The sequence below is a fragment of the Scophthalmus maximus genome, chromosome 21, assembly GCF_022379125.1.
Source record: "Scophthalmus maximus strain ysfricsl-2021 chromosome 21, ASM2237912v1, whole genome shotgun sequence".
Lineage (NCBI taxonomy): Eukaryota > Metazoa > Chordata > Actinopteri > Pleuronectiformes > Scophthalmidae > Scophthalmus > Scophthalmus maximus.
Window position 1 is genome coordinate 4,750,001 of NC_061535.1, and position 15,622 is coordinate 4,765,622.

General features: G+C 47.4%; 2 protein-coding genes across 4 annotated transcripts in view; one reads left to right on the forward strand and one right to left on the reverse strand.

Moving 5' to 3' along the window:
• The window catches only part of pola1 (polymerase (DNA directed), alpha 1), a 48,863-nt gene extending 44,410 nt beyond the window's left edge, over positions 1 to 4,453 (forward strand). The window contains exons 37-38 of one of the 3 annotated variants that reach the window (XM_035619537.2): positions 2,283 to 2,415; positions 4,344 to 4,453. In XM_035619537.2, the coding sequence (XP_035475430.1) occupies positions 2,283 to 2,415; positions 4,344 to 4,425 (215 nt within the window). In that variant the 3' untranslated portion in view covers positions 4,426 to 4,453. Of the gene's footprint in view, positions 1 to 2,282; positions 3,314 to 3,563; positions 3,866 to 4,343 lie in introns of those variants that run through there. The other 2 variants (XM_035619538.2, XM_035619539.2) reach the window with 2 other exon arrangements.
• Positions 4,454 to 7,114: 2,661 nt separating this feature from the next.
• Positions 7,115 to 15,118, reverse strand: arxa (aristaless related homeobox a). Its single transcript, XM_035618872.2, has 5 exons — positions 14,298 to 15,118; positions 13,384 to 13,966; positions 11,903 to 11,948; positions 9,825 to 10,156; positions 7,115 to 9,178 (listed from the first exon to the last, which is right to left on the reverse strand). The coding sequence occupies exons 1-5, from the start codon at positions 14,494 to 14,496 to the stop codon at positions 8,911 to 8,913; spliced, it is 1,428 nt and encodes a 475-aa protein (XP_035474765.1). The 5' UTR covers positions 14,497 to 15,118; the 3' UTR covers positions 7,115 to 8,910.
• Positions 15,119 to 15,622: the final 504 nt, after the last annotated feature.

The window sequence follows — 15,622 nt, forward strand, 5'->3', positions numbered from 1 at the left end:
GCGGAGCCCTGATCTACTCGTGCCCAGCGTCGCCGGTGTGCGCGGGTGTGTGGCAACACCTAGTTAGAGCAACGGTAACCCCTGATACACTCACTGCACATGTGTGCGTGTGCGTTGGAGTTCCTGTGAACATGTGTGTGAGACACAGTGATGGTTTCTGCTTTGACTATTTTCTGTCCCGTGCTATTAATTATGCAAAGTTTTCACCATCTGAAGCGACATTTTTGTCCACAGATCAGTAGCACTGCATTTCCCATCTTTCGCTTCTGTCCGCTTCTCTTTCTCGCCATTTCCACTTCTCCGTCTCGGCCTTTTCCAACGCCGCCGCCACCGCCACCGCCGTCTCCCCCTCTGGTCTCTCCTCCTGCCTCATACTCTCTTTTTATGGGAGGCTATTTATTTGAACTGCACTCCCCACTGTGCTCCGACTCGCTACAAGGTCTCTCCCTCTTTCTTTGGTTCTCTGTGACTATTAAATCATTCTTTTATCTGTTTGCCATGCAGTGATTGAGGTGGAAAAGAGAAAGGAGTGAGGAAGAGAGGAGGAGGGGGTGAATTATTTTCTCCTACCTTTCAGAAATGATGACATGATTGCTTTCGCTTGATCATGCATCATCACCCCCTTCTATTCCTCTGATAAATAGACTAGTTTGTCTTTCCCTGCCGCTCCTCTCCCCTGTTCTCCCTCCATCCCCGTCCCTGCTAACGTGAGGATTATCTGGTAATAGTTGCGGCTGGCATGGAAGTCAGCCACACCTGTGTGTGTGTGTGTGTGTGTGTGTGTGTGTGTGTGTGTGTGTGTGTGTGTGTGTGTGTGTGTGTGTGTGTGTGTGTGTGTGTGTGTGTGTGTGTGTGTGTGTGTGTGTGTGTGTGTGTGTGTGTGTGTGTGTGTGTGTGTGTGTGTGTGTGTGTGTGTGTGTGTGTGTGTGTGTGTGTGAGTGAGAGAGAGATTAGTTTGTCACATGGATGTTTTTTAGTCGCCATGACTGTGAGGTAGTGCGCTTTTCTTAAGTGTTTAACTGCCATCAATTGTCTCTGTATGATTGTGTGTGTGTGTGTGTGTCTCTCACATGTTGATCCCTGTGTATCTAACCTTTGTTCCCTCGGCCGGTCAGTGGGTTGGTATTTATCCAGCAGCCACTAATGTAATGGGCAGGAAGGACGAGACAGGAGATGGAGCAGCGGAGATGGTGATGACATGACAACCGGCCATATGGACTCTGTGTGTGTGTGTGTGTGTGTGTGTGTGTGTGTGTGTGTGTGTGTGTGTGTGTGTGTGTGTGTGTGTGTGTGTGTGTGTGTGTGTGTGTGTGTGTGTGTGTGTGTGTGTGTGTGTGTGTGTGTGTGTGTGTGTGTGTGTGTGTGTGTGTGTGTGCGCAGCGTGTCAGGACTTGGAGCGCTCTATTATCTATTAGGTGATCAAATGATAAGTTGATAGACCTAAAGATGTAATCATCAGCAGTTGATCCATTAGTCGTCCATCAAGCGGAATTGCCCGTCATTCACATGTTCCAACTTTTTACATGAAAACATTTGAAGTTATTATAAACTACGTGGCGATGTAGTGATCGAGATTGTGCTTTTTTTTAAAATACCAGGTAGAAAAAAAAACAGTTCATGATCAATATAAATGAGAATGAATAATGCTGTGAAATCAAACAAACCCTTCTTGGGCTCATCTCCACTGTCCTGCTCTTCCTCCTCTCCGCTCACTGTTTCTCCAGATGTGGCTTGCTGCTTCTGCACGCTTTAGCGTGACTTCGTGCTATTTACTTGGTTTCGCGATACTTTGTCTGCACATGGCGCTCAGTACATGATATTGTGAAGATTTTATTTAGGCGGCCACCCAGCCCACGATGGTCGGCTCTCCGTCGCCTCTCTGGCCCCTATTACGACCCACCTGAGGGGATAAATGGGACCAGATATTGACTCAGATATTGGCTCTCGTCGGGGCTTTTCTATCGATGGTATGATCCTGTGTGCACGCACGCACATGTTGCCATCGACCCATCAGTCCAATCTCGTGTGATCCCTCTCGCGGCCCTCAGAGAGATAGGAATACTACCGGATAGCATTAGATCTGCTGATGAGACAAAGCCGGCGTGCACTCTGCTTCACTTACAGCTGCACACCATCGTAAGTATGGAGTGGGGGTGAACCATCAACTAGTTTGAAGTCAACGTAGCCTGTAGTGTTTGACTGACCCTAGACGCAGCCAAGGAGCTCGGTGATCGTCCATGGAGCTCCAGCAGTGGTAACTCTTCTCTCTTCTTCTCCCACAGATCGCGTCGCCAAGTGGAACTGGGAGAAGGACGTGTACCGGAAGCTGAAGGAAGTCCCCGAAAAGGCCTTGGCCACCAGCGGCTACTCGGAGATAAATCTGGCCAAACTATTCCAGGCCTTCTCCACCCTCAAGTAAAAAAACAACACAAACACACACCACACGTCCGAAACGACCACCAACACCACCCTGGAAGCTTGGGCTGTCACACTAGTACACATTAGCATCTTCAAACCACGACTGGTCTCTGATTTCTGACGGTTTTAGGCTCTGACCTTCATATGAACCATCCCAGGACCTGATGGGGCTTTGTTGTGAAGCTCCAAATCAAATCACACCTTTCTCCTCCACCACTTTCTTCACATAGACACTCACTCTGTACACACACACACACACACACACACACACACACTTATAGCTTGACCCCATCGCCCTGACTCTGTATGGTTAAGGGGAGTCGCAATCATCCTTTAAATGATAGTCTTTTGTGTGTATGTGTGGGGGGAGGCTAGCCTTGTGCCCAGATGTGTGTGCGTGTTAGAGATGACTTGTTCTCAGCACAGCCGGCGTACTCCCCCAACAGCTGCTAATTAGCCAATGATAGCGACTCCGGCCACCGATACCACTGGACGCCCGCGGCGGTCGGACACTCGTCCTGATTACCACCATTCATCCCGAAATGTGCGCGCGTCAGATCCCAAGACGAGAGAAGAGAGAAGAGAGGAGGATGCAGCGAGTGACAGGGGTGAAGGACGCCACGCGCTGCTGCCTCACCCCTTTTGTCTCCGTATCGAACAGCTCATCTCCTTCTCCTCCACCGCCTCTGTTTAACTCCGATCATCTCATCCACCCCCCCCACACCACCCAACGTTCAGATGGTGTTTTAATGTGTGTCATTTTGTCCAACTTGTTCGGGAGGGATTCATGTAATGATTTTCTTTTGTAGTCACTAGTATATTTCGTGTCCGGTGTTTTGATATTGATGAGAACCTTTTTTTTTATACTGATAATTCATTAAAAATTTTCAATGGATGAGACGTTGATCTTGTTTTTTTTGTGATAACTGACGTGGGTGGATGGATATCGCCAGCAATTCCTACTAAAGTTTAGTACGTAAGACGATGGGAAATATCGACTAAATGTAAAATAGGGAATCTGGGTTTGTAAATCAAGAGTACTTTTTTTAATCATTTTTCACCAATATTCAAACTCCAATTAAAGACTAAAACAGTGAATTGATCCAATTGTAACCAGAGCCTGATATCAATCATATGTTTTACAGAAAATGATCCATTGTCCAAAACCCGTGAAACATCAGTGAGACTCTCCACTGCACCGTCCAGTCAAACCACGTGAACTGTCCTGCTGCTGTTGCACCAAATTCGTATTCATCTGCTTCCGAAAGTAGTCTCCAACAAGTGTATTAATTATCCCATTTGATCCAAAGTGTGTTGACCAGCTGTTTTAAGAAATGAGAGCCGTTAAAAAAAAATGCGAAATGTGAACTGATCCTTTTTTTTAAGGTTTACATCTTATGGACTTTGGTTTTAGTCGTTGATTTGCTAAATGAAATATCAGACCTGTTCCACTTTTGTCCTTGATTCGTTTTGAAGGTTTTTGCTCAGTTTGCTGCTCTTTTGGTTTTTTTAAATAATTGACTGATATAGATAAATATCCTCTTTAATGTTATATGTTATTTTACATCGCATTGTTATGCTAAAATTAAAAAAATATATAGGGTTGACTGTTTAGAATTGAAAACCTGTGAAATCAAGGTGCTTCTTGACATTGATGTAAACTTCCAGTATTGCTATGAAGCCGCCCTGCTCTCTGATTTTTAACCAAATGCAGACAGATATAGAAGCGATGTTAAGTCCAAATATCTAACTTTTGAAGCCGTGTGGATATTTTGACTCGACTCTTTTCTGAACACTGTATACATTCCCTCGGCTACGGTTAAAGTTTCCCACCACACGACACCTTTCAACATTTTCCACCACGATTTCTCTTTTGTGTTAATGCAGCAAAAAAAAAAGAAGATTTTTTTTACTCCATCCTGCAGTGTGCATCTCCATAAACACTGCAAGCCTCATAAATCACTGCAAACAGCTGTGACTTGGGAAGGCAACCTCAAGTGGGGCTGAACACTTCCATCCCGATTCACCAGTGCCACGGAGAAGGAACGGCACAACGTGGGTCCCCGTGCATTCATTGCCCATAACTTTACATATCCATCAAATGATATCACTTCTCCCCACAGTTTCTCAACCTGTTTTTTTTTTACACTCTTGTTTTCCTTCAGACTTAATCAACCAGTGGAAGTGGCCCATAGAGGGCCCGCTATTCTCCCACTGCCCGGGGCTGCGGGTTTTGTGAGTGAGGGCCCCGTTTTGTCCCCTCACTTTGGAGTGAACCCAGTCAGATTGAGTCCCCTCCTGCATTAATTCGACCCCGCTAAGCTAATAAGGTCGAACAAGTCTCTTTGTATTGTCGCGTTAAGCTTTATTGCTTGTCGTTTTGACCAGCGCAGGACAAGGTAGTGCTTTGATGAGGGAATTAGTCGCCCGTTCTGTGTCTCCCCCCCCCCCCGTTATTCATGGCGCGGCGGGACATACAAGGCGGCGGAGAGGGGCGTCAAAAGGAGAGCCGGTCCCATTGCAAAGTGTCTCCCTTGTCGGAGCTGAATGGGCGGTTATGAGACGATAAACCGCTTAATACACTGAGCTAATTGGATGAGAGCAAGAGAGCCGGGGAATTAAGGGGCGATCCGAGAGGGGAGCGGAGTGCCATGGCCCCGCTATTCAGGGCCCCGGTGGAGGGGGGCGGGCGGGCGGGGGGGGGGGGGGGGGGGCTGTTCATCAAAAGCGCCTTTTTTTTCGAGCTCCTCTCCCGCGGACTGAGCGAGGAGCGATCCGGCGGAGCGGTGATTGGGCCTATTCTCCTCGGTGCGCTGGGAGGAACAGGGGACCCGGGAGAATTCCAAATCAGGGGCCAAATCAGAGTCAACAGCCGGGGAGTGGGTCTGACTGGGGAATGTGCGGCGACGGAAGTGGGCGCAAGTCAGGGAGGAGGGAGGATTCTTTTTCTCTCTGTTAATGTCTGGACCTGGATTACCCAGTGAGAGGTGCATGGGCCAGGGGCAGTGAGGCCAGACAACAACAAAATCATGTCCATTTCTTTCCTCTTTTTTTTTGTAACCAATTTGCAAAGAGATGATTGGACTCTGTTGACCTTCTTTTTGGTTTTACCCCTCCATACATCCACATCCACGGCGAGGCCCATGAATGCCTTGAATACAGGTGCACACACACATCCACCAGCAAGAAGTGTGACTTTAAATCCAGACGACCCCCCCCCCCCTCCCGCTACAGCATTTCAATTTTCTCGCCTTTTTGCAAAAAGAAAAAGTTAAAGCCTCGCTCGCAGCGGGTCCCCCGCCTCCCGGCATTCCCCCAGATATTAGGGACAAATTGGTTTTGCCATTCATTAGTTATATTCACAATAAGATCACAACTCTCCCCCTCGGGGCTCAGACAATCTCATCAAACCTCTATACAGGGGAGGAAGAAAGAAGAAGAAAAAAGCCCGTACACACACGCTCCACTGAGCTTCAGCAAAAGAAAGGGATTCATTTTTATTTTTAAAGCACGGTAGATGGTCTGTGCGCACTGGAGGGAATTGTTTTTTATCTCCTTTCTTCTTTTCTCCACTGTGTGACTTTGGACCAGGCTGGGTGGTGCGTCGGCATCAATTCATGTACATACTGATGGAGACACATATATATATATATAAATAAATATATATATATGTGTGTCTCAATCTCCATCCCAAGGCAAGATGATTAACAGGTGTGTGTGAGACCCGCGGACACACGAGGAGGGGTCTGCCCCGGTCTGTTCCGGCAGATTGCGGACGACAAAAGGAAAAAGGGGGACTACATTAATCCGCGGTGTAATTTCACGCGACTGTGCTCGGGTACCATGGATTGGGTCAAACGGAGGAGAATAACCATTGATCGCTGTAATGGTCCTGGATCAGCGGTGAGGACCAATGGAGATGGGGAGGGGAGGGGGTGGAATTAACTGAGTGTGCACCGTGTGATGAAGTGGTTTGTTACTTCATTAATGACAAAGGGGGGACTCGCTTCCATCGACACCGCATTACAGATGTTAAGACCAATTTAGCGCCTTTAAAGGGGTTTAAGGGAAGTTTTGTGACGCCCCCCCCCCTACCAGATATAAAGTGGGCGATCTAATTGAAAAACCCCTCGCCTTTTGTCGTGCGTTTCTCATGTGTGGGGGGGGGGGGGATTAGGCTCATGAATATATTGGTCAGTATTTTGTCAACTCCGCTGTGGAGGATACATAAAGCGCACGCAGCGCACTGGATTACACCGCTAACACATGTTGCCTCATTCAGGTTGGAGCAGTGCGACACACCGCCCCGCCGAGCTGCACTGCGGGCATCCTCCTCCTCCTCATCATCATCCTCCTCCTCATCCTCCTCAACCTCATCATCCTCATCCTCCTCCTCATCCTCCTCATCATCATCCTCCTCCTCATCCTCCTCAACCTCATCATCCTCCTCCTCATCATCCTCCTCATCCTCCTCAACCTCATCAGCCTCCTCATCCTCATCCTCCTCCTCATCCTCCTCCTCCTCATCCTCCTCCTCATCATCCTCCTCATCCTCACCATCGGACCTGTAAGTGAAGGTGCATGGATACACAGTTCACTTTGCACATCGTCAAGATTATTTATAGCACTTTAAAAAAAAAAAAGGTTATTTGAATTTTCCTTCGAGGAAAAAAGCAACAACTAAATACATAAAACACAATTTCTTCATAACACCTTTTATTAATAGTTTCTATGATATTCTATTTCACATTGTTTCTTTATTTTTTCCTGGTTCAGGGGACTGTACGTCAGTCCTAAAGGAATTTGAAATAATAAAAAGATAACTCCTTTTACCATTTGTTATTTATTCAAATTAGCATTAATATAAACCAGGAAACTTACAATCACTTAATAAGAAAACAAACAAACAAACGAAAAACCCCTGCCCTTCACTCATCATTTCCTCAGGGGGACAGTTTTTGACATAAATAAAATAGTCTAGAAACCCTAATAATTCATAATTCAACACATGGTGAAACTCTACACAGGGGCAACATTCATTAAACACTACGCAGAGTGCAAATCGTCAAAACGCGGCCTCCTTCAAATGTACACGACCTTGTTTTGAAAATCATCCTTTTTTGTTGTCTGGTGTTTTTTTTAAATTACACAATATGTACAGTTCTCTTTCACACAGCCACGTCATCTTTAGAGACATATCTCAGCTCTCAACTTTGCTCACGTGTGTGTGTGCATGTGTGATGCTGAGTGTTACTGTTGGGCAGGCGGGCAGAGTAGAGAGCAGTCAGGCTTGTCGAGAAGGCTATAGATGGTCTATGGAAAGGTTTCCTTTGGTTCTGGTGGGGGTGTGGGGGGCCTCCTCCGACTCACCTTTACTACAGACGCACACTGGCTCAGCCCATGTCCACGCACGCACAACGAGACGGAGCAGTGTTTAGTGTCGAGCACTCAAGTTCTTCCACGTTTGAGCTCGCACAAGAATCCTTTTTTAAAAGTCTCAGGGTTTCCGTGCGGATCTTCAGCTCTGCTTGTGTGTGTGTGTGTGTGTGTGTGTGTGTGTGTGTGTGTGTGTGTGTGTGTGTGTGTGTGTGTGTGTGTGTGTGTGTGTGTGTGTGTGTGTGTGTGTGTGTGTGTGTGTGTGTGTGTGTGTGTGTGTGTGTGTGTGTGTGTGTGTGAGAGAGAGATGACAGACCATTTACTGAAGTCAAAGTAGTCACATCGCACTGTGAAATAATTTCTTACAAATAAAATTTCTAAATTTTCCCTAAAAATGATTATGGGCACCGTGTATTAACTTACATTGTTTTAATTTATAAACCTGAACTTAACGTCTTAAACAGGTTTTTAAAAAGTTGCCCCTATAAGAGTTTGACTACAATATAATACTGAATTATTAATACTAGGGCATTAATGTTGTTGGTTGATGTTGGTTTCAACATTCGTACAAACATGTGTATCACAGAAGGCTTAAGGTTCCGTGTGTGAATCACAACTTAATAATTAGTAAAGTTATGTGGTGGAGCTGAACGATCAAAATTCTCAAGTAAGTTCTTTGGTGATGTGTTGGATTTGTGATTTATTGTCTGTGCATTTTGCACAGCATTTTGTGAAAAAAATATTTATATATCTTACAACAGAACCTTTTTTCAAGTTTAATTTATTTTTAAATTAATTTGTGGCAAGACATTGAAAAGATTTTAAAATATAGTAATTGTTTAAAAGATGGAGTGTAAAGCAATGTTACAATAGCTGTAATTAGTAGACACACACACAAACACACACACACTTTTCTGTGCCAGTGCTCTTTTGAATTTGGTCGTGCTATTTTGTTGGGGAAACATGAGGTAACGGGGACGGTTGGACACAGGGGACATCGGGGACATCATCCTCCAGAGGTATGAATGGGTTTTTTGGAAGTGGGACGAGGGGGGGTTGTAATGGAATGGGACATAAACCTGGGTTGGGGGGGGGGCTAGAGCTGTCGTTGAGTGTTCAGCACACCTCCTTCCCTGCGGCTCCGGCTGGCAGGATGTTGAGCTGGGTGAGCTGAGCCGAGTGTTCCTTGGCCTTGAGGCGCAGCGCGGCAATACTGGAGGCCCTGCGGTCCGCCGCGGCCGCAGAAGTGGGGACAGAGGAAGGAGCGGAGTGGTCGGGGAGGACGGGCCCCGCGTGGGGGGGGCTCTCCACGGGAGGGGCGGGCTGGCGGAGGAGAGCCGCAGCGGTGGAAGCACTGGTCAGGGGACCCATACTGGAGAAGAGCCTGGGAGGAGAACAGAAATGTCACAGAAATGTAAATCGATGGACGACAAATTCAGTTATTCATTCCAAAAACAACCAAAATGCTTTAGCAGAAGGACAAAAACATCCCCTGTAAATGAAGATTCCCACTGTCCCTCACATTTTATTTCCTCTCCGGTTTGCTCGAGTCGTTCAAAATCCTTCCTCAACTAGATTGATGTCGCCTATCGCGCGCAGACTTCCCTTTTCATGAGATAACATGGAGAGCACAAGGTTAATATGCCGTATTAATCAGAAGCTAATTGTGGCATATGGATGATGTGTGCGGTGCCGCCCTTCCTCACAGCTCGTCTGGCAGCATCACGCGTTCTTTTCATGTATCAAGGCGTGTGACAGAGTGATTACACACCACTGCGAACGGTTAACAGTAAAGCATATTTATACTCAAGACGGTGAGATAAACAGTGCGGTGTGACGGAGGATTAACATCAGTCATTATATAGTGGCACCGTGTGTTGTGAGTATATTTTGAGCTCCGTCGATGCTGTGCATTGTTCTGTGCATGTGCTTGACTGCAAAATCATAGTCATTTCTCTCAGAATACAGGGATAAATGTGAAGTCCTGCAAGTACAATGATTGGTGCCCCCGTGTTCGGCGTGCAGCTTACCTGCCAAAAGTGGGTCCGATGAAGGCAGGGTGGCGAAACATGGCCGCCGTGCCTAGGAACGTGCCCAGGCCGAGCGGGGTGGCCATGGGCGCTGCCGAACCGTTGTGCGGCGGCGGGGCCAGGCCGGGGAAAGCGGCCGCCGCAGCTGCCGCGGCTGTCCAGGCGGACTCCAGGGCCGGGTGGTGGTGGGGAGGGAAGGGACCTCCCTCCAGGTAGTGGCTGAGGGGGTGGCCCGCTGCCAGGGAGCCCGGGAAGGGCATGCCCGACGGGTGGGCCTGCACGCCGGCCTTCTCGCGCTTCCTCCACTTGGCCCTGCGGTTCTGAAACCACACCTGATGGGTGGGGGGGCAGATGCAATTGGTTAATATGAGCAGTTTTGTTTTTTTTCATTTGTCAACCCAATAAAGCACTGCATTGGAAACAGGAAAACAAATCTAACAATTCACTCAATTACAATAGGTCCTCGCTCTGACTTTGTCAGTGGAGCTCGGGCCCTAATAAATAATAGAATCTGTCCTGATGACAAGACGGATGCTCTGTTCAGTTCTGCAGGTTACAGACAACCAGAAAAAAAACTCCCTTCCAACAAAGCAACTTCTCGTTGCAGTGAACGTTGCACATTGTTGTGATAGTTGTGTAGTTCAGGTTGTGGCCAACAGGCGGAAGAGTCAACGGTAATGACTCGTACGGTAAAAGACTGTTCGCGGGCCCTTAAATCTGCTCCCCGTCTAATTAAAGGATGAGGAGGGGGGGGGGGGGCTTCAGGGTGAGAGATAATTAAGAGCGGCGCTAACAAAAGACCCGCAAAAGTTGCGCCGTAACGGAGCCAATAACAATTGACGCGCTTTAAATTAAATTCTTACAAGAGACGCAGAAACGAGTGACTTCCAAATCCAGGGGGAGTATTTAACTTTCCCACGCATCCGCCGGCGCCCAGTTTGCACTGCAGGAGGCACGGGACGACCACAATGAGCAGAGTGTCAACACGGGCAGAGTGAGTGAACGAAGCAGCTTGAGCGACAGGGACTGCCCACGCGCGCACGCACACACTCACGCGCACTCACACTCACGCACGCACACACTCACGCACACGCACACTCACGCACGCACACATTTATTTCCAGAGGGCTGTTTAGCATTACACAGCCCCTCGGGAATTTATGAGTTTTTATCACCTCCCGATGGCGCCCGTTAAGTGATTTGTTCACCTTACGGCCCCTAAAGGAGACATCTGTTGTTTTACCGCGTCGGCCATAACCTCCCCGGAGCTTTTCCACCGTGTGTTTGACTTGTCTCTCTGGTTATGAGCCCGGGCTCTCGACATGCAGGGCCACGCTTTCAGTGCGAGGCGGGGGGATGGAGGGATGGTGGGGGTGAGGGAGGGGGAGCAAACACCTTTAATGGTCTCTCATTCGCTCCCAAGTGCAAAGCATCGGATCAATGCAGGTCTATTGCAATCACATAATGGGAAATCAAATAGCATTATCCCTCCCCTCTCTCCCCCCCCCTCCCTCTCCTGCCCCTCTCTCCCTCTCTCTCTCTCTCACCCACACACACGTATCTCGACCCCCCCCCCCTCTCTCTCTCTCTGATGGGAATTCAAACACAATCTCGTCCCAGGAACACTGGCCGTGTTTGCTCCTGCCACTAAGTGCGCTTTTTATGAATCGCCATCGGCCGCTTAATTGCCACTAAAACGTCCCTCGTCCGCGCATAATAACGTTCAATAACAGGAAAGGGGCCTTTCCCCTCCCCAGCGCAGCGACCGAGGGGCCTTTAACACGTTCTTTCACTGTAATAAATTACCGCCTCAAATTGGCCCTGCAATCGTTGATCCCCAATCAGTGACGCACATCGCCGGTTATTATCCAGCGCAGTGCACCGGGGACATGTTCTAATCTAGAGGGATTACATAAAGGATTAGAGGTTTTTTCCTCATCCTCATATTTGATTTACAAGTCACAGGCATCTCTCTCTCTCTCTCTCTCTCTCTCTCTCTCTCTCTCTCTCTCTCTCTCTCTCTCTCTCTCTCTCTCTCTCTCTCTCTTTTAAGAGAAGAAGATGAACAAGACACTTACTTGAACGCGGGCCTCGGTGAGATCTAGGCGCATGGCGAGCTCTTCTCTGGAGAAAAAAAAGATGGAGAAAGGAAAGAGTCAAGGTTAACAGTGCAGCTTTTTGGAAGCAACGCAGAATTGCTGTTTTGTCCCCTTTCCTATTGTTCACTGTCAACAGACGACCAAAAATAGGCTTGTTTTTGTATTTTCTCTCTCTATTCTTCTTCTTCTCCTCTCCTCCCTGGCATGAGCTGCAAAGAAAAGACGCCATGGCCATATTCTATTTTCCCTGTCACGGATGGGTAGAAATAGGCCTCTATAGTGATTGTTAGATTTTTTTTCTTCTTTTCCTTTCCTCCCCTTAGCCCGGGCCTGTCACTGTAACAACATAATGGTTGAAATAATGACACCTAAACTAGCCTGCCACAAAGCAATCGACGCCGCCGCCGCCGCCTTCAGCCGCGCGGAGATGCAGGGGCGTGCAGTGCAAATTAGAGCTGCAGGTCGGCTTAAAGTAAATCGATTGGAAAATATGAATAATCCCAAAGGTGAAAACAAAAAAGTAGGTTCGTGTGTCCGTGAATTAAGAAAAAAAATGTTAAACCAAAAAAGTGGGTGTGCCAAACATTTTGTCTGATGAACTTCTGTTAATCAATGAGTTTTTATTATTATAATTATTATTATTATTATTATTATAATTATTATTATTATTATTTCATGAATGGCGTATTTGCTATTACAATATAAAAGTCCTAATATTTTTTTCCAGCAACAATATAAAATTCATGCTGTGACGCCCTGTCATTCACACCTGCCCTTGATCTTGAAGTTATTAGGCCCTCACATTATTTTTTCTTTCTTTCATAATTCGTTTGTTTTATTCCCCCCCCCCCCCCCCCCCCCCAGCTGATATATACAGTATCATGTCGTGCAGCAAATCTGAATAACACACCACTGTCCTCTGTATGTACAGGTATAATATAAACCACGACGTCCCCATTCTCCCAGGCCCATTGTGTTCACTTGTGCGAGGCGCGGGGCTCGGTGTTCGGTGTCGGGGCAGTTTTGACGAGGTGTGATCCGCACCGGTGTCCCGTTACACAAGTGTTGGAATTATACTGGGGAAATGTTATGGCCTGTTTTCCAAAGGTGTTTATATTCGACAGTGAAATGCAATTGATTATCACCTTCAATGCAAGAAAATTACAAGAGGACACGTGTGGTATTGGAGTTTTGTTTTAAATATTGCATTTGTAAATTTAAAAAAAACTAGGACAGTAAGAATAAAAAATGATAACATCAATAATGTATATATAATAATTATTGTAACCTAATATAATGTAAAAAATATAAAGCCTATCGACGTTGTATATGTATTTAAACTCAAATTTGCATGGGCCTACAACTTTTGGGTTTTGATTCGTAAACGTCTAGGCTACTCTACAATAATAACAATAATAATAATAATAATAATAATATTGTGTTTGAATTTATAGGCTTACCTGGTGAAGACGTCGGGGTAGTGTGTCTTCTGGAACGCCCTCTCCAGCTCCTCCAGCTGGTAACTGGTGAACGTAGTCCTGTATCTCCGCTGCTTGCGTTTCAGCATCCCTTCCTCCGAGTCGCTGCCCGCCGACAGGCACACGCTCTCCTCCCCGTCCCTCACGTCCCCATCCCCGGCGTTCAAGCCCTCCCGCTCCTCGTCCTTGTTCGGGGACAGCGCCGTCGCGTCTGCGCAGCTCTCCTCCTCCTTGTTCGCCGCCGGCGCCGCCGCGTCCTCCTCGAACTTCAGCGGCCCGAGCTCCACCAGCCCCAGGCGGCCGTCCTCCGAGCCTCCCCCGGGGCTCTGGTCGCCCTCCCCCCGGCTCAGCGACGCGTTCTCCCGGTACGACTTGCTGCGGCTGATGCTCACCTGCGGCGCCTGGCTGATTTTCAGGCCGTCGCCGGCCTGCTCCAGGAGGAGCCGCTCCCGGTCGAGCTTCACCGCGTGCTCGTGCAGGTACTTCCCGCCGGGTCCGTACAGCCGCCGGAGCTTCGGGGGCAGGTGGATGTCCGCGCCGAGGGACAGGGGGTCTTTCGTTGGCCCTGAGAGGGAAGAGAGTCAGGGATGTAAATATAACGAACAACGACATGACTGTGGAAAGCATGAGCAAACGTGATTTCTTCCTTAATTACTCCACTTTAAAAGGCCTTTCAAACATTTCCACCAGACTTTACAACTATTATTGTTCTGCGTAAAACGTGCTGACTTTCTGGGCAACGACAAACAAAGTCTCTTGTCGAGACGCTACAGTCTTCAGAGTACACGAAACCCCCGCGTGCTCGTCAGGTCTCCGTGTTTCTCCTCTATGTGCACACGTGTGTGTGTGTGTGTGTGTGTGTGTGTGTGTGTGTGTGTCTACGCGGGCGCACTCACCGTCGGCCGTCTTGTCGAGCTCGCCTCTCCCGGGCAGAGCCGTCAGAGCCGCCAGACCCTGCGCCCCGAGCAGCCGGACCTTACAGGGGCTGCGGCGGCCCAGAATGCTCTCGATGCAGTAAGAGGAGAGCAGCGTCGGCGACTTGCTGCTCTTCCTCTCGCCCCGGTCGTGGATGTCTTCCTCGAACTGGCCGCTCATGTCGTCGCTTTGGTTCGTCTAGTTTCGGGCAGCGCCTGTCAGTCTCTCACTCTCCCTCTCTCTCCCTCTCTCTCTCTCTCTCTCTCTCTCTCTCGCGCGCGCTCTTCTTCTTCTTCTTCTTCTTTCCCTTCAGGCCGGTGAGTCTGTTAGAACTTTGAACCCGGGCCGGTCACTCCTCCCTCCTCTCCCCCCTTCTCTCTCTCTCCTCTGTCTCTCTCTCCGCTCCGTTACTCGCGCTGCCTCGCCGTGGACGTGTTCAGGGGCCGTCACCTCGCGCCTGATTGGCCCCTTGTGCGCTTCTGCGTGGAGTGAGGCAGCGCGCGGCGGCTTTATACGTTTTTACATTAAAGGTAATTTGAGGGGAAAGGCTATAAAACCCGACATGGAGTTTTCTTTTTCTTTTTTTTCCCTCCGTGGACAGACCCCCCCCCCCTCCTCCATTTAAATCAGCGTTTCTCTCTTTTTGCTTTCCATTTGACTGTGACAAAATATTAAAATGTCAAAAATTCAATGAAAAAGGGGGGAAATCAAGTGAAATTGTTATAATAATAATAACGGAGTTACTCCAGGTTGAAGTGCAAACATTGGGCCAAAAGGTTAAAAAGAATAACAGAGACAGTTTTCACCTTTTTCGTGGAATGGACTTTAACATAGGACAATAGTGACATAGCAGAATTAATAATGGCCGAATCACGTTGAGCTGCTTCGGTATCAGGGTCCTGGTTCATGTCGGCTCATGGGATTCTTGAGTAAACATCGTTAATATTACTTATAGCCTTGTTCTGTACACACAGGCCTCCAGGATATGTTGCATGATTATTAGCCTACAGTAATACAGTAGGCATTAAGATGCAATATAATGTTGCTAATAAACAAAAACATTATCCATAAATGAGGAGATATAAATAACAACCCTTTTTGCAATTAAACCATTATGGGCCCACTATTTTATGTCATGTTATGTGTATTACTTGTTTTTTATTGTATGTTTTTATGTATTTCGTAATAATAATAATAATTAGCATTATATTCGTGATAATAATACAATATAATATAATTCAATGTAATATTCTGATTAAACAGCATAGTCCAATAATCAAATAATTCAAATGTGTCATATTTTTTT

Bases quoted from the DNA above. Each gene is read 5' to 3' on its own strand.
- arxa (XM_035618872.2), bottom strand. From the start codon at position 14,496: ATGAGCGGCCAGTTCGAGGAAGACATCCACGACCGGGGCGAGAGGAAG. The intron at 10,157-11,902 runs GTAAGTGTCTTG...CCCACCCATCAG, and splicing joins TCACCGAGGCCCGCGTTCAA to GTGTGGTTTCAGAACCGCAG. The intron at 9,179-9,824 runs GTAAGCTGCACG...TTCTCCTCCCAG, and splicing joins ATCGGACCCACTTTTGGCAG to GCTCTTCTCCAGTATGGGTC.